The 24699-nt window shown below is 34.6% G+C and overlaps 1 protein-coding gene across 4 annotated transcripts in view; it reads left to right on the plus strand.

Annotated features, from left to right (window-relative positions):
* The window catches only part of UBR1 (ubiquitin protein ligase E3 component n-recognin 1), a 58197-nt gene that overhangs the window by 20037 nt on the left and 13461 nt on the right, over window positions 1–24699 (plus strand). For 2 of the 4 annotated variants that reach the window (XM_068193386.1, XM_068193383.1), the window contains exons 11-35: window positions 56–154; window positions 823–980; window positions 1625–1724; window positions 1975–2103; window positions 2317–2497; window positions 3373–3434; window positions 3645–3755; window positions 4709–4774; window positions 4884–4985; window positions 5584–5647; window positions 6067–6191; window positions 7122–7174; window positions 8191–8293; window positions 8862–8910; window positions 10445–10599; window positions 11490–11589; window positions 12910–13019; window positions 13665–13754; window positions 15313–15500; window positions 15617–15822; window positions 18130–18223; window positions 20516–20668; window positions 21100–21197; window positions 21772–21865; window positions 23267–23415. In XM_068193386.1, coding sequence (XP_068049487.1) covers window positions 56–154; window positions 823–980; window positions 1625–1724; window positions 1975–2103; window positions 2317–2497; window positions 3373–3434; window positions 3645–3755; window positions 4709–4774; window positions 4884–4985; window positions 5584–5647; window positions 6067–6191; window positions 7122–7174; window positions 8191–8293; window positions 8862–8910; window positions 10445–10599; window positions 11490–11589; window positions 12910–13019; window positions 13665–13754; window positions 15313–15500; window positions 15617–15822; window positions 18130–18223; window positions 20516–20668; window positions 21100–21197; window positions 21772–21865; window positions 23267–23415 — 2839 coding nt within the window. The remainder of the gene's footprint in view (window positions 1–55; window positions 155–822; window positions 981–1624; window positions 1725–1974; window positions 2104–2316; window positions 2498–3372; window positions 3435–3644; window positions 3756–4708; window positions 4775–4883; window positions 4986–5583; window positions 5648–6066; window positions 6192–7121; window positions 7175–8190; window positions 8294–8861; window positions 8911–10444; window positions 10600–11489; window positions 11590–12909; window positions 13020–13664; window positions 13755–15312; window positions 15501–15616; window positions 15823–18129; window positions 18224–20515; window positions 20669–21099; window positions 21198–21771; window positions 21866–23266; window positions 23416–24699) is intronic. The other 2 variants (XM_068193385.1, XM_068193384.1) reach the window with 1 other exon arrangement.

Genomic DNA, 24699 nt, shown 5'->3' on the forward strand with positions numbered 1-24699 from the left:
AAGTAAGCGTTTTTATTAACATTTGTTTAATGTGCCCAATACTCTCTTTTTCTAGTATTACAAGGCATTGCAAAAGGAATACATCAGTGATGATCATGACAGAGTTCTATCTGTGACGGCACTCTCAGTTCAGATGTTCACTGTACCTACCCTGGTACGTACAGCCTGGCTCTGCTGGAGGTGTAAAATAAGTCTGAGAATTGCTTGCAGTGCCACCTTGGCAGATTATTGTATTTGGCAGGGAATCTTTATGCATTGCTGAGTTGAGAATTAATGATTGTGAGATTTGTGAAGGCCAATATGAAAGCAGGAGCTTGAGTTGATGGAAAAATTAATTACAGAACATAGAGGAAATGCAAATAAGTATAAGTTCCTGGCACATTGTACTCTGCATTAACTTTGTGTATCTATTTACTGCTCACGTTTACCTGTCTATGTGACTTTAAAAACAGGGCAAGGGGATAAAAATGGTTAAATATCTTCTTGTGGGGTTGAAATGTGGGGAGGAAGTATATCTATAAATTTTAAAGGTTATATGTTTCTTGGCTGAAGTACTAATGTAAAAATTCTTTTCTACGTGATCTTTCTAGAAAAAAAGCAGCATATCCATTATATGGATGCTGTCAGAATTGAACAAACATACGAAGTTGTTAGCAGTTGTGTTCCTATGCAGTAAATACTGTGAGAGTTTTTTTTTTTCTTGGGCTCTTTGCAAATGCATAAAAGATTTTTTTAATCAGAAAGCTTGTATTCAAAGGAAAAATATTTTGATGAAGACATTTAATAAAAACAGGAAGAAAAAATATCACTTTGTTCTTGCAGGCCCGACATCTTATTGAAGAGCAAAATGTAATCACCACCATTACAGAGACACTCCTAGAAGTGCTTCCAGAGTACCTAGACAAAAATGACAAGTTCAACTTCCAAGGCTACAGCCAGGACAAACTGAACCGGGTGTATTCAGTAATATATGACCTCAGGTAAGTGTAAGGCTGAGAAGCTAGAGCAGCTTTAAAACATTGGTAGTATGATGAGGTGTTTAAATTCAGAGTCTGATGATAAAACTGCTTTAAAATCAAACCCAAACCCCTCAAAAAACATGCATGATATCTGAATGTTTTAAGTGGAAACTTAAATTTTTAAAATACCAAAATTACCGTCTATAAATATATTTTTTGATTTTCAGTTATCTAATTGCATATAATATTTACATTAATAAAGTGTATCTACAGTAAGACAGTGTGGGAAATTTGTCTCCCATTTGCTGTTGTTCTGGGAAAGCTGTATAATCCTTATTTGCATAGGGTTTTCTAATTTTACTGCTACCAAATTGTTCTAATAAACTTAGAACTTAGAGAAATAATGTTTATTACTCCATTTATTATACTCCAAGTACCTTGGAATTAAAAAAACCCTATTAATTTCTAATGATGGAGTCACACCAAGGTATTAGTAGTTCTAGTATTTGAGGAAATTTTCTGAGTACTTAAAGATGGGGAGGGTGATGAAATTATGTAATTGATGGTTTTAAAACAATTGAAAACAACTGTATTTCAAGACCTCCTGAAATACAAGCATAAGAGAAGTCTGAGCAAAGTATGATAATATTTTTTTTTGGGGACAGGTATATCTTAGTCAGCAAACCTACAGTATGGACAGACCGTCTGAGGGAGCGTTTTTTAGAAGGATTTGTTTCTTTCCTAAGGATTCTAACTTGCATGCAGGTACAATACACTTAAATAGTTTCTTTCTAATATTCTGTTGTAAAGAGATTACGACTCCTCTTTTTCCCCCTAATATTATAATGGATGTAAACATGCAATTACAGTGTTCAATTCTTCAGTCCCTGTTTATACAAGTAATACTCATCAGATTTAGTTACATGTGTTTTACCTTTTGACTGTGGAATTTTCTGTTGTGTTAAGCTTGTGATCACTGATTTAGACAGAGTATTTTATGGGATTTCCATTTCAGGGAATGGAGGAGATAAAAAGACAGATTGGTCAGCACATTGAGGTGGACCCTGACTGGGAAGCAGCTATTGCCATTCAGATGCAGCTCAAGAACATTCTTTTGATGTTCCAGGAGTGGTGTGCCTGTGATGTAAGCCTATAAATTTTCTGGGATTCTTGCATGCATGCCTTTCATGAATCTTCCTGACAGCTTTTGAAATAGCAGCTTTTACAAAAGCTCACAATTGTTCAGTGTAGTTCCCCACAAAAACAATTGGTCTGAAAGAATTAATCTGGGTGTGACAAAGAGAAAGGAAGGACTGTATGATTTTTTTTTTAATGTTACATGCATTTTAAATTCCAGGAAGAGCTGCTGCTCAGGTCCTACAGAGAATGTCATAGAGCTGTGATGAGGTGCAGCACAAATGGCCGCTCTCGGGAGAAGACAGTATTTCACTTATGTGGCCATACCCTGGAGAGCAGACCTTACAGAGTGTCTGCAGATCCTGTCAGCATACATTTGCCACTGTCTAGGACTCTTGCTGGTAAGTGATGTGTTTTGATTGCTGTTTAAACCATGCTTGTTATCAATCTCTATTTCTTTACTTCAGAAAACATTTGGATTAAGTGCTTCACAGATGAGGTGCTCTCTGACTTTCTGACATTCTCATGATCAGGAAGACGAGTTCCCCATATGTCCCACTAAGGGAAAGTTTTTCTCAAAACAACATGGAGGTTGGAGGATGTCTTTTTAAATGGAAGACAGCAAAGTCAGTAAAGAAGGAAAAATTTTCCTCTTTTAATGAGGTCCTTAGTTTTCTCTGAAGTGTTTCTGGTTCCGTTTCTGTCTCCTTTATTTAAATGAATGTCCATGATCAGTGTATCTTGGATTTAGTTTACAGCCATATGTATCTTAGGATGGTTAAAATGCTCCTCCTGAAAGACATATTCTGCACAATGCCAGGACAGGCTTCCAGCCAGAATACAATCGCTGCTTTCTGTAGAATACAAATGAAATCATATGCTGTTATTAAGCTGTAGATTCTTTATCACGTCATTTGATACCAAGATACCATCTGTTAAGCCTTGTAGTTTTGAAATTCATTGACTACTGATGTATGATTTAAATGTGAAACAAATTTATTTGTTACATAGCATTTCAATTTAGATGGTGTGTATTCATTCATTTAGTGTAAATATATTAATAAAATATTGGATTTTAAGACTAGTAAGAACTTTTGTGATAATGTAATAGATCTTCTCTTAAAAAAAGGAAAGTATGGAGTCTTTCCTAAACAAACTTGGACTTTTTTTTTTAAATTCTTTGAATTGTAGATAATTTAGGCTAACATTTAGAAGAAGTTGGAGAACCTTCACTAATTTAGATTTATTTTCTGATTTTTCTTCCTTGGTTTTGTAGGTCTTCATGTACGATTAAGCAAGACTGGAGCCATCTCAAGATTGCATGAGTTTGTTTCTCCTGTAAGATACTATTTTTTTCCCAAATGCTTTTGTGATTTATACTCTGGAAAGAAAAAAGCCTCAGGCTATATCCTCTAACCTTCCTGGCACACATACAAGTTATTTTCCAGCTGTCAATATATCTTTGTTCATTAGGACTTAGCTTTTAAAATCACTGGCAGATTTATTCTGAGGTGTTTTTTTGTTTGTTTTTCCTTTTTTAAATTCTAGGAAGAATTTCAAGTGGAACTGCTAGTGGAATATCCTTTGCGATGTCTTGTCCTGGTTGCACAGGTTGCTGCAGAGATGTGGAGAAGGAATGGGCTTTCCCTGATAAGCCAGGTACTTCCTGCAGTGTTCAGTGCTGAGCTGATCCTGTTAGAGTTTGCAAGAATACTGCCAGGGGCTCATCCAGTGCAGAGGAAGGTCATGGGGTCACTCCTATAGTAAATAGAAAAGTTCCTAGGTGGAAATTTAGGTTACATGGTTTTATTTCTGTCTTCAGCAATGGCTTACCTCCCTGTCTTTTTCATACTCTGTGAAATAGGATCCATGTTGCTGATGTCTACTTGTAAGCTAATTTCAGATCTTACAATCACTGCAAAAGTACTTGTTAGTACTCTTGCTTATAGCATAAAAAGTTAGTTCCTCATGGTGTATGGAAATTATTATATACAGAAGTGAAACTATTGTAGTTTCACACTAAACTTTTGAGAACCCTATAGCTAGACATACAAACATTTCCTAATACTTGTGGCTTCTCTTGCAAGAGTAAAGGTAAAGGGAAGAATCTACCCTTGCTACCCTTGCATTTACCTCCTTTGGCTTCACTTTGGGGTGGTTTTGGTTTTGTTGTTTGATTTTTTTTTTTTTGGGTGGGGTGGGGTTTTTTTTTTTTTTTTGTTTCTTTGTTTTTGTTTCCTTTGATGGCAGAAATTCTCTGCTAACCTTGCACAGGACCCATTGATGAAATCGAAGTAAAGCTTGCTAAACCCTTGCAGAATTGTCTTTCTGAGAACCGGGGTAGGAGAAAGAGGATATTTTGACTTAATTCAGTAGCAGCCATTGGAGTTACATCCTTTTGGAAAGGGGTGTGAAGTATGGAATAGACTTTTTTCTGGATGGGTGAAAAAACATTTTTCACTTCCATTAAAGTACATATTTATTTTGAAAGAAATGTGGACTTTCCTTTACTCGATAAAGCTGTGGTACAGTTTGAAAAGCCTCTGAGTTTAACTGATGTACATTTGGTAGTACATTTCTTTATATTTCTATTTTGTTTTCCTATTTCTTAGGTATTCTATTATCAAGATGTTAAATGCAGAGAAGAGATGTATGATAAAGACATCATCATGCTCCAGGTATAATGTTCTGAATCACTGCATAGTTGTATTTTTTTAAAAATTCAGTTTAATTTGCATGATTTTGAAATAGCAAGTGATGTTCATATTAATTTGGGTTTTTTGATAGATAGGTGCATCTCTTATGGATCCAAACCAGTTTCTTCTGCTGATACTGCAGAGATATGAGCTTGCTGATGCTTTCAAAAAAATCAAACCCACCAAAGATCAGGTAAGTAGCAAATTTTTATGCTGGTTAATTTGTCTTCTTTGAGTATATGAAACATTAATAAGAAAAACTAGCTACTGTTGATAACTGCATTTTTAAGACCACACTAGAAGTCAGTAAACACAGGATCTTATGGTTAGGTAAATATTTATTTGGAATTTGTAGAGGCATCCTCAAAATTAGTAAGCATGTTTTGCCCCTTTTGGACCTTTCTTTTATAGGGCATCTACCAAAATCCATGTAAATGACTTTACTATAGTATTTCTCTGTCTCTTAAGCCATGTTATGTGCTTTTATTTTGGTTGGAAGTTTCTTGGGTTGTTATGCTACTTCTTGTGGCCTGAACTTTGATATAACCCTTCATTTGGGATACTTTTTTTAGCTGTTTCTTTTCTTGCATGTGGGTCTTGCCCTTCAGTTGCTGTATAACATCTCCTTTACCAGAGCAGGCACTTTTTCCAGCTTGTTAGAATGGAAATTTCTTCCTAGAGTACAATGCTTCAGCAATGTAGTAGTTATAAAGGCTGAGCTCAGTGTCATTTGGTGGATGGATTTTTCTGCACTTTTGTTTTTGTTTTTTTAACCTGATTCATTCTTGCAGGATTTGATAAAGCAATATAATGTTTTAATAGAAGAGATGCTACAGATTCTCATCTATGTTGTGGGTAAGTTTCATTTTTCTCTGTTGTTGTACTAATGGAATATTACTTTGACAGAGCAGGCTTGGTGATTGTCTTAAACATAATAGTATAGAGAGGATACTGAAGAGTGCCTCTTGTAAATAGATGATTCAGTAACTCAGGTATTTGTGAGCTGGAAACAATAGGAGTTGGGCAGTGATAAAAGCTTTTAGGTAACTTCATAATTGACATGAAAGTAGAATATGAAGAGAGTCCATCTCGACCCATTTTGCTAGGAAGCTAGGCTAAGAATCATTTTTACTCAGACATTTGGGACAGGCTTCTGACAAATGCAAGCTTATGCAATGAAACATCCCAGCAATACCATTATCATAGTGCAAAATTCAATTTTACTTTATGCCTGTCATATCTGCCATTCTTCTCCTTTTGGTTCATTCTGACAGGAGAAAGATATGTGCCTGGAATCAGTAATGTGACAAAAGAAGATGTGATAATGAGAGAAATCATCCATCTGTTATGTATTGAACCAATGGCTCATAGTGCAATTACCAAGTCCTTGCCTGAAAACGTGAGTCCTGATTCATTTACTTTTTTCCTTTATTTACTATTTCTTGTTTCATGTCTTTCTTCTTAAGAAAGCTTGTAAAGCTTTCTTAGCTTTATAAGGAAGCATTTCTAATATAAACTTAAATGTTGGTTTGAGAATTATAAAATGGCATGACACACCTTACTGATGTAAAGGTAAATGTCACGGATTCTAAGTATGGGCTGATCTGAAAAGACTTGTATGGGAATTATGCTTTTTGATTAAGAGGTGAATTTTTTTAGAATATTCAGCTATAGCTCTCCTAGGTTCAAAAAGAAAAGTTGTGAAACTTTCTGGTTTGGCCCTGTAGGATGATGGAGCTTGATTCCATTCTGGCCTGTGTACCACTGATAAATTTAAGCCTGTAATTTTGATGACTTAAACCCATGCAGATCCATTTGAAGTCAAGTGTTGTACATGTCTATTTGAAAAAAAATATTTCCTTGCCATTCCATTACAGTTGTTGAAGATTGAAGTAAAGGCAAGGGATGTGGATTAGATTTTATAGTCTCTGCAAGTGTTCAAGGCCAGCAATCAATGCAAAAACCCTTAAATTTTTCTTGTAAATGAAATAGCCTTAAATATTATCACAGTATCCATATTCACTGTTTAAAATAGCAAAGCCTCTTTTTTCCCCTTTGTTAAGGTTGGGGAAGCATTGACCTGTTTCTAGAGATCAGCTCTGTTGTTAATGAAGTTCTATATTATTAAGTGAAAGTATTATGTATCTTTGATACTTCCTTGGAATTTACCAGTTATGAATATCTACTTTCTGATTAACAGCGGGCAAAAGATAATAGTTAATGAATTAGGGAATAATCTAAATTTGTTTGTCTATTTTTGTTACACATAGTGTAATACTGAAGAAACTTGAATCATTATATGTTTATCCCAAACTCAATTTTTTACCAGGAGAACAATGAAACTGGCTTGGAGAATGTAATTGATAAAGTGGCTACATTCAAGTAAGTTCTTAATATTGTTTTATGAATAGCTTGAATGTGAAATAAAATTTCTTAGAAGTGTTTGGGTTAAACAATATGAACAACAGTCTCTGTTTAGCTAATATTTAGCTATCTTGAAATAAATATATTTGCAAATATGATTGGGAAAGATCAGTGTGCAGAATATCCTACACTGCAGCTGTTTCTTTCCCTTTGCCACCCTCTTTCCTCAAATTTAGTTTGAGGAGTCTCAGGAGTTCCGTAATCTCAAGTCCTAGTGGGAGAATCTTCAGTAGTTCAATTTTTTTCTAATATGGTTAGGAAAGTTAAGAAGTCATCATACCTTTAACAATCACTATCTAGTAACTGTTGTAAGTGATACTTCGTTGCTCATTTTCTGGAACTTTCCCTTTATTCTGGAAATTAATTATATATAAAAATATATAAGCATATATATAAATGTATATATGTGTGTATGCAAATATAGAACAATAGATTGTAGTTGAAAAAAAAACCAGTTCAAATGTCTACTATTTTTGTGAGAAAAATGTCTTATTTTAGTATACCTTATTTTAAATTTCGTGTGGCTTGGTTGTTCATGTTTAATTAAGAGCAACTGTAGGTGTACCCTAGGAATCTTACTTTGGGAATTATATGAACAATTCAAAAAATCTCACTGGCTGGAAAGCAGCAAGTATTACGTGTTTTATACTTGGGTTAAAGAAAGGATTGAATTTTATGCAGTAACATCCAATATCTGAAATTCTAAGCCATACAGTTAAAAAGAATTTTCAGAGGCTATACGGTGTGCTTTAGATGGTATAGATTAGAAATATTTTACTGCTGGATTGTTTACTCATATAAATCCTGTATTGAAAATTAAGACTCATAACTGTACTCACACAGTGCTTTTAATAAGTTAGTGAGTAACCATTACAATTCCTGCTCTTTTAGGAAACAAATTGTGTTTGTTTGCATTCAAAGATGTACTGAATGTATATTATTAATCTGTATATCATGAAATATTTCTCTGTAAGGAAACCGGGTGTCTCTGGTCATGGAGTTTATGAACTGAAAGATGAATGTTTGAAGGAATTCAATATGTTCTTTTATCACTACACTAAGACCCAGCACAGCAAGGTAAGCAAGTGTAAGATTCACTCTCAAAGTTAAAAAAAACCCAAAACCACCATATACTTACCTATGTTTAAAGAATTTTGCTGAATTAATGCAATCTAAAGAAAGTGGTCCAATAAAGAGTGTCTGCAGCTACCTTCAAAACTAAACATTCCATGAAGTTAAAATTTTCAATACAAATTTACATGGTATGGTTTGCATTAGTGTTTCCTTTTTGGCAACTTGTGTGTTTACTCTGTTTAACTCTTTATGCTGAGAACAAAATGTGATAAGAATTATCACATTATCACTGGGAAACCCCGAACTTTGCTTTTGTAACTCTTACTGAGGAAGCAAATATGTCCAATTATTTATCTTTGCTACAAATTTAAATGCAAAATGTAGTGTTGCTAGACGTGTTTCAGACAAAGTTCTAGTTCACAACCAGGCATTTATTATGTATCTCTATTCATATTTATTATGTTTCTCTATCCATATTTCTAGTGTAGGGTTTCTCATAATTTCATTAATCTCATTATAATCTCATTACTTCTGTAGAGGTGCTGATACAACAATACTCCTTTTTCTGTAGGCTGAACATACACAAAAGAAAAGAAGAAAACAAGAAAACAGGGATGAAGGTAAAATTCTAAAATTGATGATTCAACAAATGCGTTAATTTGGTAGTATATGTAGTTGTGTGTATATATATTGAGTTTTGAGAGATGTCTTGTGACTTCATAATGGATAGGTGAGTTCACATTAAATTTGTTGTGATTTGTAGTAATTGTCATTAATTAGTGCCTGGTATTTATTTTGTCTTTTTTCTTTATCATGGACAGGAATTACGGAATTTTTAGTTTAATTTATGTTTAGGGAAATAAACATGGCACAGTACCTACTGACAAACCCATGAACTCAGATTTTGTGGTGGAGTAACTAATAGGCAAAAGTTGTAGTGTTTTTTGTGAGCAGTTACTTTAGCACACTATTGAGACATAATAGTGGCATGTAGAGAAGGTTGCCACAGGAACTTATGCTCATATCCATTCTGTAATACAAGAATGAGACTTAAATTTTAGAAAGAATTTTTTATAAGCTATGAATACATAAAACAATGAACCCCTGTGTTTCTGTTTTAACACAAATGTTATTTCCCTTTTGAGTTTACTTTTACCCATTCAAGTCACAAGCATTTAATTGAGTTGATTTGAGGAAGACTTGGTAAGCTGAACAAATAAGTACAATGAACAATTTAAGAAACTCATCTTTGCCCCTTCCTCTTTCACTCTGGCAGCTTAAAATGTTATCAGGGGAATTATTTTGTGGAAATTTAAAAAAATGTGGTTATTTAGATGTAATTGTCAGAGGCTCATGTAATTGGACAGTACAGTTCCAAAATACCAAGATATCTGTTGACACTGATTTGTGTTCCCCTGAGGTTACATTTAGTGTTGCGGGTACTTCCTGCGTATTCTTTTATGTGGCTGTGTTGTCTTTGTCAGTAACTTCATTCGGCCTAAATTGTCTAAAGAATGATGGTTTCAGAAACACTGCATTCACAGAGGTCCTCTGAAGAGAGGCAATCTGAAAATAGGCATCCAGGTACCTAAAGAAGACTGAAGTCAGTGGTTCCTGGTAGGGAAAGGCTGTGGTGTTAAATGAGGTGCTGTCAGTAGATGCTGAGATTGCTCATCAGAGTTCCAGTATTAACTCAGCAAATGTACATAACCAGAAATTACTGGAATGCTAGTAGCAGAAAAAATTTAAAGCTCCACCTATGTGACACTGTAGTGTGGGACACCACAGTCTCGAAGCTCCACTCCTCAGTTTTGTTTAACTGCTTGAAAACCTTTATCTGATGCAGAGCACAAACTGTATGTTTAATAGTGAGACATAAATAAGGCAGTTCAGAGTGTTAAAAAATTGCATTTACGGATGTAACTAATACTTGTGATTGATTGTTTAACTTAGCTTGCATGTGTTTTATATAAGAACTTACTAGAAGTACTTAGTTTTGCCAAAGATGAGCGTTGACTTAGGTGCACAATTGTTTGAGCATGGTTTTACTCATTTAAAGGTCCAGTTTTTCTTTCACTGAAGTTAGTATGTTTGTGCTCTCTCCTTCTGGGTGGGATGTCAGTTCATTGGTTTCTTTGCACATCTATTTCCTAGCATTGCCACCGCCTTCTCCTCCAGACTTCAGTCCTGCATTCAGCAACGTGGTGAGGATTCTGAACTGCGATGTTATGATGCACATCCTGCGCACCCTTCTGCAGAGGGCAGTGGAACTGGAAACCCACTTGTGGACTGAGGCAATGATCCAAATGGTGTGTTTAGCCTTGGGCATCTTCTGATGGTCATTCCTGTGCTGACTGCTTATGATAAGACCAAAATATGTAAATATTAACTTGGAATGATTTTGTCCCCAAACCTGTTTTTATAAATCTTATTAGCAAAGAAAAGATTTTAATTATTAATTATTTATCTCTGCTGTAAAATAGAAACATGATACATAACAGTATTAAAGTTTTCTATTTTACTTTCCTCCCTGTGTTGCCTTGTTACTAAAGCTGTTTCAATATGTAATTCTCCTTACCTCATATTTTTGTTGAAACTTCACAATTAAGTAACCATTTGATAATTGGAATTCCTTAATTTTTTGAGCTGCAGAGTCTCCAAATACATAAATGTCTTTGGGGCCTCAGTCATGAAATAATAGAATTTTTGTAAGTATTTAAACGTTTAATTTTACTGCAGTTGCTTGAGTCTTTTAGAACATTGTTGAAATGCTCTTTGGAGGTGTTTGTTTGTTTGTTTTGGCAGATTTGTCATTTTAATATTTATAGAATTAGGACCTCAAATTATAGACTGTTTGAATTAATCAGTTTTGTTAGAGTGTATAGATTGTTTAATTGCCTTGCCAATCCTGCTAATCTTTGGATTATGGAATTAGCCAAATACAGATTTTGTTTCAGCACAAGGAGAAGATTTCACATATTACTAATATAAAAGCAGGTGCAAGCTGATGAATTTTAGTGCAGCTAATAAGCAGTAAATTTACATGTGTTTTATTATTAATATAATCAATATATATATTTAATTAATTTATAATTAATATAATCAATATATAATACAGAACTGTATTAAACATCCTAATTTTACATGCCAGTTTTCCATATCTTAAACATTGAATGAGACTATTTTTCTCTTTTTTCAGGTGCTTCATCTCCTTTCTTTAGGGTTACTAGAAGAGAAGCAGCAGTTACAGAAGTCTCCTGAAGAAGAAGTAACCTTTGATTTTTATCACAAAGCAACACGTATGTTTCATTTTCTTTAAAGCACTGTGTAAACTAGACTAACTTGATTTTGTAAGGACTCAAATAAACTAGAAGAAGTTCAGTGATTTAGTCAGAAAGGTTTTATTTTATGCTGTGTAATTAAAACCTGGTAATTAATTTTTTTTTTTTTAATAATTAAGAAACCAGGTTTGGACTAGCTTGGACTAGACTTCTCTTGAGTTTCTGCTTCACTGTGTAAAAATAAATTTTAAAATTCCATTATCAAGCTAAACATAACTGTCACTTGTGAGATGCAGCAGAGATAAGAATTCTGACTTAAAATCATAGAATTGTTTGTATTGGAAAAGACCTCTCTAAGATCTTTAAGTCCAAATGTTAAGTCAGCACTGCCAAGTGCACCACTAAACCATGTTCCTAAACATCGTATCTGTGTATCTTTCAAATAACTTCTACAAGAATGAATAAGTAAAACTACTGAAATCCCTTTATTTAGTTTTTAAAAAATGTTGTGTTTGAAAAGCACTCCCAATGCACTTTATTTTTTAATTTTTACGTATTGTTGAGAAGTATCATCACACTGAAAGTGTTTCCATTTAAGAAGCTTCATGTCAACTATAGGAATGCAATAAAAGTAATAATTATAAATGAGCTGCTAGAGAATGCTTTGCGAGCTTTAGTTTTGCAGTTCCAGAAAAATGAAAGCCCCATTTACATGAAAGGGATGCAAAAATAATCGGTATTTTTGTAACAAAGCTCTTATCAAGACACAATTCATTAAAAGACAGTTCTTTTTGCAATGTATTTGTCTTTCTACTAAAAATGTAAAATAGATTCCGTATGGTAAGTGGTGCAGAAGAAATATCATTGAAGAGAATGGTCTCCATTTTAAAGCATTCTTGTGTTAGAGAAGAGCCTAGAATACTGTGGACTCTTACCAAGTTGTGAGGAAGGAAATAATTACAATAGCTTTTGTGATTAGAAGTAAACATGTACACACTAAGCTGTTAGCAAACACAGGTAAGCTCTAAAGAGCTTTACTGCTTCCCCCTGAAGTGAAAGGGGATTCTTTTTTAAGGAGACATTAAGCAAAGATTTTCTAAAGTAGAAATGATTGATCTACAAGGGGATAAATTATACTTACATACTTACAAATTATATATATATAACTGAAATAAACAGATGAAACTATACCAGAAACGTAACTACGCAGTTTGTATTCGGGTATGTGTATTACATAATTAGCAATATTTTAAGGCATGTCCATGGTTGTAAGTACATTAAAATGTTAGAGGTTTTTTTTTTCCCTGAAGGCCCTTTTCTATTTTTCACTTTGCAAAGGAATGGGAAGCTCAGCCTTGAATGCTGTGAATGTGTTAATGCTTCTGGAGAAATTGAAGAGAGTTCCCCAGCTAGAGGCACAGAAGGACACAGTCAATTGGATACTGCAGGTACACAAAGGAGAGATAAGTACGATCTGATTTCAGTAGTGTAGAAAGCTAATATGAAAGATGATGAGATTCCTACATACAATTCCTACATATAATCCATTCACAGCTGCAGTGATTTCTTGAGAAGGTTAATCTGTTGCAGCATTCTACTTGCTACTTGTACTTAGAAGTACTGGATCACTTTTTGCATGAGTAACTCATTCCAGTAATGATGTTTTTACACATATTCCTCATATATCTGTTGCAAAATAACAGCAAATAATGACTAAAGAAGTGTTCTGGGAGTGCACATAGGATCTTGGTATTTCTGTTATTTAGGAGTTTTGAGTGGTTTAATCCATTTGAAAATCTGAAAATAATGTGAAATGAAATACCAAGAGTTTTAATCTTGTCTATCATAGAATGGATCAAGTTGGAAGAGACCTTAAAAATGATGTAGCTCAAAGCCCCTGCCATGGGTAGGGACACCTTCCAATAGACCAGATTGCCTACAGCCTTATCCAACCTGGACTTGAACACTTCCAGCATCCACAAATTCTCTGGGCAGCCTGTTGCAGTGCTTATATATTGTAACATTGGAAATGTATCAATCTACATTGTTATAAGAGCCAAGTTACATTTTATTTTTAACGTCTCTGGTTTTAGATGTTTGACATGGTGAAGAGATTGAGAGAAAAGTCTAGTTTGGCAACAGTAGGAGCTACATCAGGCTCAGAAGCTGCAAAAGGTGATGAGGTAATGATAAAAATAAAGCTTCAGTAGAAGCCTTGTATTTAATGTTTTGCATAGCTATTTTCAGTAACGTGTCTAAATTTATTGTTGCCTAAAATGATGATTTTTCAAAACTGATTTCTGGTATGTTGTCTACAACTAGGATTTCATTTCCAGGAATAATATTTTTAGTAAGTAAAATTTGTGCTAAACATGTTTAATGGAATTATTAACAGTTATTGTGAATTTTGGTTGTACTTCTGAGTTGAGTGAAGCAATTGGGGGGGCTGAAGGAAGCAATTTGTGCTCATCTTTCCATTTCTTGTCTTTGTGAATTGACCACCTTCTATTATAGTCTCATTGTATACAAGACTTAGAAATACAAATCCACTTTAGGTGATGTCTTATAATTTGTTATCTATCAAGAGGTTAATGTCCTTTGCCCTGATTGTATAAAGGCATGAGCCCTAAGTAATTATTCTGTCAGTCTCTTTGCCCTTCCCTCAAAATAACTTCTGAATCTAGTGGTCAAATGACACAATGAAATGGAGATTTCAAAGATGAATTCAGTCCTAAGGAGTGGTTGTGTTTTCAACTGGTATTTGAACAGAAAAGAAGAATCTGATTACCCTTAGCCAGTAAGTGAAGACAGACCAGTTTGCTCTTCCATGTTTTGTTTGGCTTCATCTTGCTGCCAAGCAGTCTCTTGGCTGGTCATTGCATGCCTAGTTCTAAACTTACCACACAGCATATGCTGTGTTTCTTTTTTTGAGGTAGGTGTCATATGAGCTTTGGTAAAGTATCAAACAAAACACAGAAGTCCGTAAGAAATTCAGTTCTATTTGTGGAGCAATTTGTTTGATTTCCTGGAAAAGTGATGGGAATGTGATTGGAAACCTTGTGTATAATGTTGTATTTGTCCCTTAAGTAATTGGATGGGAAGAGTTAGGTTCTATATATTTTAATAAAGTCTACCTGTGTTTTTTGAATTCTGCATTTCTAAAGCATAGGAACACTTTGTTTATGGTTTTGAAAATATGATACAAGAGTAAATGTTGGAAGAACAATAGCTTTCCAGTGTATCATGGAGAATAATGAAAATGCAATACACAGATGCATAAAATACTGGCACATTAGTTGTGTTATGGATAGGCAGTTCAAGATAAAATTTCCTTCAGTTTCTCTAAGGGAGATACTGAATACTCAGTAGGGTTTTACTTATGGGGAGAATAACAGAACTCTGGAGAAAACCTTGATGTGCACCTCACTAAAATTTCTTAAGAACAGACAAGTACCTAATTGAAACGACTCAGGGATTATTGATCTTATCTTTGGGCTAGGGATTGTAGTAGTGACCTTTTGTAGACCACAGAAGTCCAGTCTTCATTAATGAGCCATCAGCATGTAAAGATTTGAGTTCTATTTATTTCTATTTCAATAGCAGTTAACTTTTTTCCCTCATTAAACTGTTGCCAGTTAAGGAATTTGATGTCAGTGGTTAGAATGCCTATAATGGGGAAAGAGTCTTCTCATTTTTTGATGTTCTTAGTTGCCTGTGATTTCTTTATTCTCTTACTGTAAGACACAGAGCAGTCAGGAAAAAGAGAAAGCTGAGCGGAAGAGAAAGGCGGAAGCAGCGAGGTTGCACCGTCAGAAGATAATGGCCCAGATGTCTGCCTTGCAGAGGAATTTCATTGAAACCCACAAGCTCCTGTATGAAAACACACTGGAGGCCCAGGGGAAAGATGATGCTATTATGGAAGAAGAAAGGTAAGAGAAAACAGACATACTTGTAGCCTGTGACCTTGTTGGATGTCAGGAAGAAATCAGTTCATTTAGAAAATCCAGCTGGTTATTTTATGTCTGCGTCACTTCTGGTCTTACAGCACCTCTTCAGCAATTGATTACTCCAGAATTGCTTTGGGTCCCAAACGAGGTCCATCTGTCACTGAGAAGGAAGTTTTGACCTGTATTCTTTGTCAGGAGGAGCAGGAAGTAAAGTTGGAAAGTGCTGCCATGGTATTATCTGCCTGTGTGCAGAAGTCAACTGCCTTAACTCAGAATAGGAGCAGAATTCTTGAACTCTCAGGAGGTATGTGATTTTTCTTCTCTTAGACTACAAGCAGTTCTGTACCTGGAGCTCAAACTCTTTCAACCAACTGAACTCTTTTGTTTGGTCAGGTTGCTAAATGGCTTACTGTACGTAAGAAGAATGGGTGCAAAATTTTGAATTGCTTTAAAATCCATTAGAAACTTAAGTAAGAAGTGTATGAAGATTTAGGCTTGTTGTTGAGGGAAATCAGAAAATGCTTTGCTCTCACAAGACTTAATAAGACATGTAGATTTAGTGGGAGTAGTTAGTTTGGAGAAAAGCTAATACTGTTCACAGTTCCTGTTTATTCAAGTACAGGTGCAGATTTTCCCAATATGGAGGAAATAAATGAACGTTATCAGAGGCCAATATGCCAGCCTGAAAAGGGTTAGGGTGTTTGTTTTGGTTTGGGTATTTTTTCCCCTTATATGTCCAGTAAATAATAAAAACAACAATATAAAAATGATAAAAATCTAAGCAAAGATCATATGATATCATCTGATGAGTGAACAAAAAATTGAATACAAGAAAGTTACACCATCACAAGGGTTACATTTGTGTAATAGCATATTGGTAGCAGGGAACACAAAGCCCAGCAGAATTTCTTTTGTAAGTAGCAGCTGGCTAAACATGATGGAAAAATTGGTCTGTTACTTAAGGGAAAGAAGAAATAAATACAAGGATATGGGAGAGCCTAAGTGCTCAGACATTTTTGTTCTCTTTTTGAAAAAGGAAGTTAGTAATATTTCAAGAATATTGCTGTCACAACTTGTAGTTTAAATTCCTTCTTATTTTCAGACGTGGGGGTGTTTTTTTGTGGTTTATGGTCAGCTCATAGTGCAAAATGGATGCTGTGTCCTATTTTTTTATTGACATTACTATGTAGAAAATAGCTTTAAATTATGCTTGTGCAGTTCATTATTCCTGCTTTAGTTTAGAAGTAAACTCTTGATTGTTACCAGAGGAAAGATCATATTTTTTCATACTTTTCCATGGTATTACCCTATTTTTTTATCATGTTTACAAACCTTTTACAATTTTCCAATTTTCTTATTGTTTCACTAATAAGATATTTCGTTTTTTCTCCTCTGGATCATTAACAAGTACTGAATTTGTAGGCCTAGGACAATCTCCTGCAGCATCCTGCTTGATCCATTTTTCTTTATCAGCAAACTACTGGTTTGCAATGGCATTTTTCAGCCAGTTGTATAGAATTTTTATCTAGGTTATACACTAATGACATTTCTGTTTTCTGTGGTACTCTGAAGTACAGATTAAGTCCTATGCTCTTGTAGTCAGGTACACTTGTAAATTTTCTGTGGTGATATGTTGGCCTATTGAAATAATTGAAAAAAGAAGGGAATGGAGTTCATTTTTCTGCAGCTGTTTTTGGGCATTGTTTATAGTTCTTATACCCTGCTGCATGGTCCTCTGCTGCTCATAAGTTACAAGGAGTCCTGTAAGAAGTTTTTTCTTCCAAGAGCTAAATAAATGTAAAAATGGTTGTTCCCCCAGCAGAAGTGCAGATAATGGCAATTCAGTCTTATGCCAAGGTTTACTTTCTTATGTCAGTCTCCCTTTAACTTAGGGCAGCTTCAGCTGCTGTCAAACAGAACTGTTTTCAGTGCAATTTGGGTGTTTTTTCTTTCATTTTGTTAGATTCAGATGTATTTGTTCAAAATCATGAACAGTCCCCCAGATGAGGCATGGAGGACTGCTGTTTTTCACTATTATTTAGGTATCTTTAAAGTGGGATTCCACTTTGGGTGCATATACAACACAAAGACTTCAGTATATTCTCACAATGTTTCTGTTGTTTAGAATTGTGCAAGATTAATAAAAGACAGACATGATTTTTGTTATTCAGCAGTGTTTTTTTGTGTCAGTGTTGTGAAAACATATGGGATTATTTGGAGAAATTATTTGTCCTACATGTCCATAATAGATTCATTTTCATTAAAAAAAAAGTAAGAAAAACATTAAAAGCTTCAGTGACAGTGACAGTGAATCCAACAGATCTGTTCCAGTACAGAAGCACCCTTTTTTCTTTTTAACCCATTTGAATTTTGGCATCTTTTTCTTTATATGGAAAACCTTCATTAATTTAAATGGATACTCCTTGTCATTGCTCTGCTGCTTGATTGGTCTGGAAAGGTTAGCCAAGTGAAGCTTTAATGTGACTCTGCAAACTGAGGAAAATAAGATCTGAAGGTTCATGTTCTGTGTATATTGTTGTTCATTTCTGTTCATACTGATAGGAAGTTACGTTACTGTTCATTCCATAATTTTTCTGCTGTGTGTTTCTAGATACACTAGATCCTCTCTTCATGCATCCTGACTTACCTTGTGGGACCCACACAGGGAGCTGTGGTCATGTAATGCATGCAGCCTGCTGGCAGAAGTAAGGATGTGTCTTTGCTGCCTTTTAATGGTTTTTAATTAATCTATTTTCCAAATCACCTTAAGAGTACACTGAAAACAAAGTACAGTAAGTGGATATTTAATTAAGGGATCAAAACCATTTGTACTCATCTGAAAATGAAATATGGAACAAGAGATGTTTTGATTTGATAATCATCAAAAGTTTTAGGGCCTTCTATGACCCAGAGAAGAATTTCTAATGACTTATTAATTTAGGCAAATATAAACAATGGAGTAAAATTCTTCAAGAATAAGAAACCATATTGAGTAGGTTTACTTTAGGAACAATACTCTGAAAGTCTGTCACCAGGTCAATACTTAAAGGGTGAAACTGATCTATTCCGGTGAGTGTTTAGAAGAGATTCTAGCATCTAGAATAGAATATAAGGAATATGAGTGGTTACATCTACCAGTATTTGTTTGACTCCTCCCATATCAGTGAAGAAACTCTTAATGAAAAGTAAGGGTGAAGAATTGATGCAATTGCTGTAGAGTTTATTGGATTTCTGTTGTTTGGGGGACCCACAATTCAGACCAAGTGTTTTGGATTTGAATGCAACCTGGACATTAAAAGACCAGGATTCCTTGCTTGCAGAATACAATAACCCTACATTTCACTCCACATAGGTCTGGCAAGTCTAAACTATATAAGCAGTGTGAGATAATAGCAATAATCCCACTGAGTATTATCAACAGATAAGAGGTGGGCCATGCAATTACAAACTACCCTTGCAATTGTCTCTTTATACATATGACATATGTTATAAACAATCTCTTGAGGTTTGTTGTTTGTACTTGCGCTGTTTCGCTTTAAAAAATCTTACTGAACTTCTGGTGTTGACCACTTTTCACTTTTCTAGATGTGTGTATAATGCTGTTCTTTACCATAAAACATCAGTACAGAATAAATAGGTGCACACACTTAAAATGAAACAGAAGTATGTTCCTTAAGTAAAATACATCTGCAGATCCATCTACATCTGCATAGATCTAAGTAGTGCAATATTGGAGCTCAATATTTGCTCTTTTTAAGAACAGATGACTTGCTGTATGGGCTAATGGGATTAAAATGAAAAACAGGCTCTTCACATACAGTACGGCACAGCAGGTTTGAGTGTAGTCTTTTATTTATTGCATAACAGACCTTCTAATTTACTAATATTCCTCCAAACTCTGCCTGCCATACCTTTCCATGTGCAGCCTACAAGTGCTGAAAATCCTCTAAAACAGAACAAGTTGAAATGAGTGGGATATCCTTGTTGCCATGTGTGAGGAAGAGGAGTTGCTTGCAAAAACATAGTTGTGTGACTGGGGAAAATCAATGTATTGGTTTTCCTTAACAAAATACTTCCCTCAATGTTCTGTGTTCATTTGAACTTCTGCAGATGCCCCTGCACATATGCTTTCTCTTCCCACATAATTGGAATTTTATTTTATTTAAGGTATGGTTTAAAGAAAAAAAATCGAGTTATTACCTTGGTGTGGAAGTTAGATATTTTCATATTTCTCTCTAAGATCCTATGTACTCGGTCTGAACATTAGGGCTGAATTTGTATCCAGAGGAGATTTAAATGTTTGATCTTTTTGTTCCCATAAATACTAATGAGATAATGACATTTGAAGGCTTACTTGCATCCACTGAGGGGACAAAATTTTAATGAAACCTGTAAAAAGATCACAGTTATTTCTTATTTCCTTTTCTGTTTAAAATAGTTGAAATTTGATATTCTAATATATATTATTCTCTCTTCCTGTTAAATAAGGCTACTGTTCCACTGTCTAGTCATGAGGCTCAGTAATTGCAATGAATAGCTGATTAATCGTTCATTATATGCTACCAATTTAATTTTAGTGTTTCCTAAAATTAAATTACCATATGTTCAATACCTGTTTCAAATTTACTATAGTGAGTTGCATATGAGAGTTATTAGATACAGTGTTTCATTATGTTGAAGATAAGAGGCAAGAGTAACAAAAATGTAAGGACTGCTTGTCTGCAAAATATTAATGAAATTTATAAGGATAATATAAACAAGGGAAGCTTGTCATCAAATTCCCATTAGTGATACACCATGCATTTTTGCTTGAATTCATCTGTGTGCTCAAAGGTTTTATAATTTTCCCATCCAAGCTTGTAGAAGAGTTACAAATCAAAGGAAAAGACCTGTTCGTTGGCTTGGATAAGTGTTTGCTGTATAATTAGGCTTTGGACCTTTGTGTTCATGTTGCTTTTGAACCATTCCACTTTCTAATTCCCTTTTTAATGTTGTAGGTACTTTGAAGCAATGCAGCTGAACTTCCGACAGCGTCTGCATGTTGAACAGATATTTGATTTGGAGAATGGAGAATATCTTTGTCCCCTTTGCAAATCTCTGTGCAATACTGTGATTCCTATTGTTCCATTGCAGGCTCAAAAAATAAACAGGTGAAACACCAGATTGATTAATCTCTAATTAAAAAAAAAATAAAAAAAAAAAAGGAAATATTACCTTGGGACTGGTCAGCTTTTCAAATTTTTGGAAGGAAAACTTCAAAAAAAACTCATCTGTATAAAATACTGCATATCTCCTTATTGATTGTTTAGCCAAATATACTTCTTTTGGCAGTAAATACTTTATTTTTTATAAAACATTTTTGGGTTGCCTATTCTTTGGAGCTGAAATCAAATGAGGAAGTACCTAGACCTAGTATTTAGCATTACACTCCATTTTATACTGTTTGCTCAAAATTTCTGAAGTCAGTAAAACTGAGCAAATCTGAGTTTCATGTGTTAGGATCTAATTTTGTCCTCTGCTGTTTAAGTTAAGGTGTTTTTTGAGTGTTAAAGTAAAACCTGCTTTCTATTTTTCTTTTCAGTGAGGATGCAGAGGCAGTAGCTCAAATCCTTTCCCTAGCTAGGTGGCTGGAGACTGTCACAGTCAGGATATCAGGCTACAGCGTGAAAAATATTAAAGGTTTGTTACTTTAATTTTTAAGCTATTCGGTGGGATAGACGTCAGTGCATGTTTTAACTAGTACCAGCAGAAAACTTCAAATAAAAAATGTTTTGCTCTCAATCAAGACAGTATCAATTAAAGCTGGGGATAAAAGGTATTGCCCTTTGAGTTGATATCTTTATTTCAGTGCCGTTACCAATTTTCTGGCTTTTGTTAAATTATTTCCATCTTTCCTGTAGAAAAAAAATTAGGTGCACTTGGAGAGGATGCCAACAGACTAATGCTCATGGTTAATAAACTTTTGTATGGACTTTGAGGTAGTAAAAAAGAGAACAACTAAATTATAAAGGACAAAATTAAAGTAGGTATGAATATTTAGAAAACAGGAGGCACAGAGTCTACTGTTTTGGGGAATAGAGGCAAATGTTAATTAAAGGAGGAATCATGGAATATAGTCTGGCTGGTGAGGTGTGTTTGCAATTATTTTCAAATTAGTTTCAAATAAAAAGACTACTCCCTTGTTTTCAACTGCTTTAAAAACTGTAACAGCTTCTTTGCTTTTTAATGCGGATGTATTTTTTTTTCCTGTTAGGAGAGAAACAAAGTCTTCCACCTTTCACCAATAAGGGAACAGGGAACTCAGCTTTGGAATTCCATTCCATCCTTAGTTTTGGAGTTCAGTCCTCGTAAGTGTTACTAGCAGTGTTCTCTGCACTGTATTAATTTTCCTTTCAGTATCCCAGGTATACTTCAGAATGTGTATTGAAGGAAAGACGTGCTTTGTTTGGCCCAACTATAGGGGCTTACTTATTCTTTTCCATAAGCATTCACTGAATATTGAATCTGTGTGGAGCTAGGTGGACCGTCTGGTACTACTTACGTTCTTGGTACAAAGGTGGAAGTCTGGAATCTTCTAATCTACAATTCCAGTGATTTGGGTTACTTGCTGTGCCTCTAGGCATGTTATTTATTGTTGGTCTGCCTAATTTTTCTGCTGTGCATAGATTTCAGGTGGTTTTGGACACGATAATGAATGTGGATCACTTTGAGGAAGAGGGCGGTTGTCTGGTTCTGTTTCTATTCTATTCTAAATTAAACTCAATGCCAACATTGAGTTTATTTGAGACAGCAATTAGTGATCATGTTCCACATTACTAGTTGTAGCACTAAGCATGTTCAATTCCAGTGGGCAAAAGCATTTGCTCACTAAAACAGAATGAATGGGTAGATACTTGTCAAATGAGCTCAGCTGTCCCTTATCTCTTTTTAGATCATGCTGTAAGTACTCTGCTACTTCAGACTGATGTCAAAGTTATGCAAAATACCCACGTGTATCTTTTATTTGTAAAAAAAATTTAAAAATGTGATTCAGCTTTCTGACAACAGAACATTTTTTTCTTGATAACTGATCTTCATGGGAAAGACTTTGTAGTTTAAAGTTAAACAGTGTTGTTTAAGTGTAAACCTGGCTAAACCCCAGATTTTGTGGTACAATTGTTTTGTCCATAAAGATATGGAGAATTAATATGCATGTCTTATATTTCTGTTAGAAAGTTTTATGTATGACTTGGGAAAAAACCTCATAAGCCATTAAAAGTGCTAAACACTTTTTTACCTAGAACTACACTTACATAAAATAATGTGATGTAATTTGAAAAGAGCTTAAGTGCAAAAAATGTGTTTAAAAACACACTTGAAATGTCTTCCATTTTTAGCACATTATTGTTTTCACTTCAGGACTTAAAATTACTGTTTGTTGCAATGTTTATTTTCACTGTATTTTACTTTAGAATGTTTGCATTTTTTCTAATGTGAATTTTATAGTGTAATACACAGAAATAATATCTTCCAGCCTGGCAGCTCTTAATCTCTCAATCTGTAAAGACTTTTTTGTCAAGGTACTTGTTTACTACTGAAAACTAGGGATTTTTTTCATCTCTGTCCAGGCAAAGGGTCTTTGTTTTCAGTATTTCTTTCATAAATAACTATACTGGCTTGGACTTAGACTTTGTTAGTGATTGATTAACCAGTAAGTAATTAACACTATTAATAATTGAGACTGAAATTTTCTCATCTTGGTTTTGCAGGGCCAAGTACTCAAGCAGTATCAAGGAGATGCTTATTCTCTTTGCCACCACCATTTACAGAGTTGGGCTCAAAGTTGCTCCGAATGAAGCTGATTCCCGGATTCCTATGATGACCTGGAGCACATGTGCTTTTACCATCCAGTGTATAGGTAAAGCATAGTTTGTTTATTCCTTCTCATTAATTGAAAATGTTACAGTTGCTTGATTGTTTAATTTTATACAATGTGATTGTGCAAATAATAGTTCTACACAAGTACAAGTCATATGTAATAGTATAGCAAATTAAATTATATGTAATTGCATATATAATAACAGAATTATTATCTATAAACCAATGCAAATAATAGGATGTTTTTCTTAGATAGTAGCTCATGAAATACGGTATGGAATGCCAACAATGAGTTTAATTTGAGACAGCAGTTAGTGATCATGATCCACATTACTAATTGTAACATTAAGCATGCTCAATTAATATTTTCAGGTTGCCAAAGATCATTGACCTGCAGGCATCTCCTATGCCACATCTAATAGCTGTGAAATAGTACTCTCTGTCTCATTATTTGGTTTTGTCTGTATTCTTAAAGAATTTTCATGGGAATGGTAGAAGAAAGTGTCTTGTATTCTGAAACTGCTAAGTAGGTACCTGGTAGAAAAACAAACAAACAAAAAACCCACCAAAAAAAAAAACCACAACCAAACATTCTCTGCCATGAATCTCTGAAGGCAAAAAAATTACCAGAAAAATGATTTCATTGTTTGGGATAACGTACCTATTTATCTCATTTCATTTCTGTACTACATACGCAGTTAAGTATGTGTAATGAACATGAAGCTGTGGATAAATCTGTAGATGCTTCCAGGCAGGGAAAAAGGCAAGATCTAGGTCTAGAATGCATGATGAAGGGATTGAGAACTTAATTGTACACGTCCCTACATGTGATTTGACAGCTATACCAAGTATTTCTTGATGAAGATATTGAAGTACAAGTTTAGTCTACCTTGAATCTAGTGGAGTATCAGGAGTTCAGAAGGTTTTTAGGTGGATTGGGAATATTCTGATAAGGCAGAAATAGTCACAGAACTGATTGCATCTTTAGTGATGAATTCTATATTTTCAAATAGTTGAGAAAATACTGGAGGCCACCCACTTTATTAACATTACTGTACTTAATGCTGTGCAGATTGGTTTTGTTTGATATATGAAAAAAATATATTGGTGGCTGTCAAGGAGGAGTTAGCTAGCCAGTGCATAAATGCAGTAACTTATCACAGGTGTGATATTCAACTGTTAACACAGGTGCCTGTGTTAGTAGAAGAAAATTCAGGTAGTCTTGAGGAGAAGAATATAAATCCAGAGGGACCACTGTGACAGTTTGACTTGGCCACACCACTTCTTTGGAATCGTGTTTGCAAATAGAACAGACTTCTGTGAA

Source organism: Anomalospiza imberbis, chromosome 6, assembly GCF_031753505.1.
Source record: "Anomalospiza imberbis isolate Cuckoo-Finch-1a 21T00152 chromosome 6, ASM3175350v1, whole genome shotgun sequence".
NCBI classification, from domain to species: Eukaryota; Metazoa; Chordata; class Aves; order Passeriformes; family Viduidae; genus Anomalospiza; species Anomalospiza imberbis.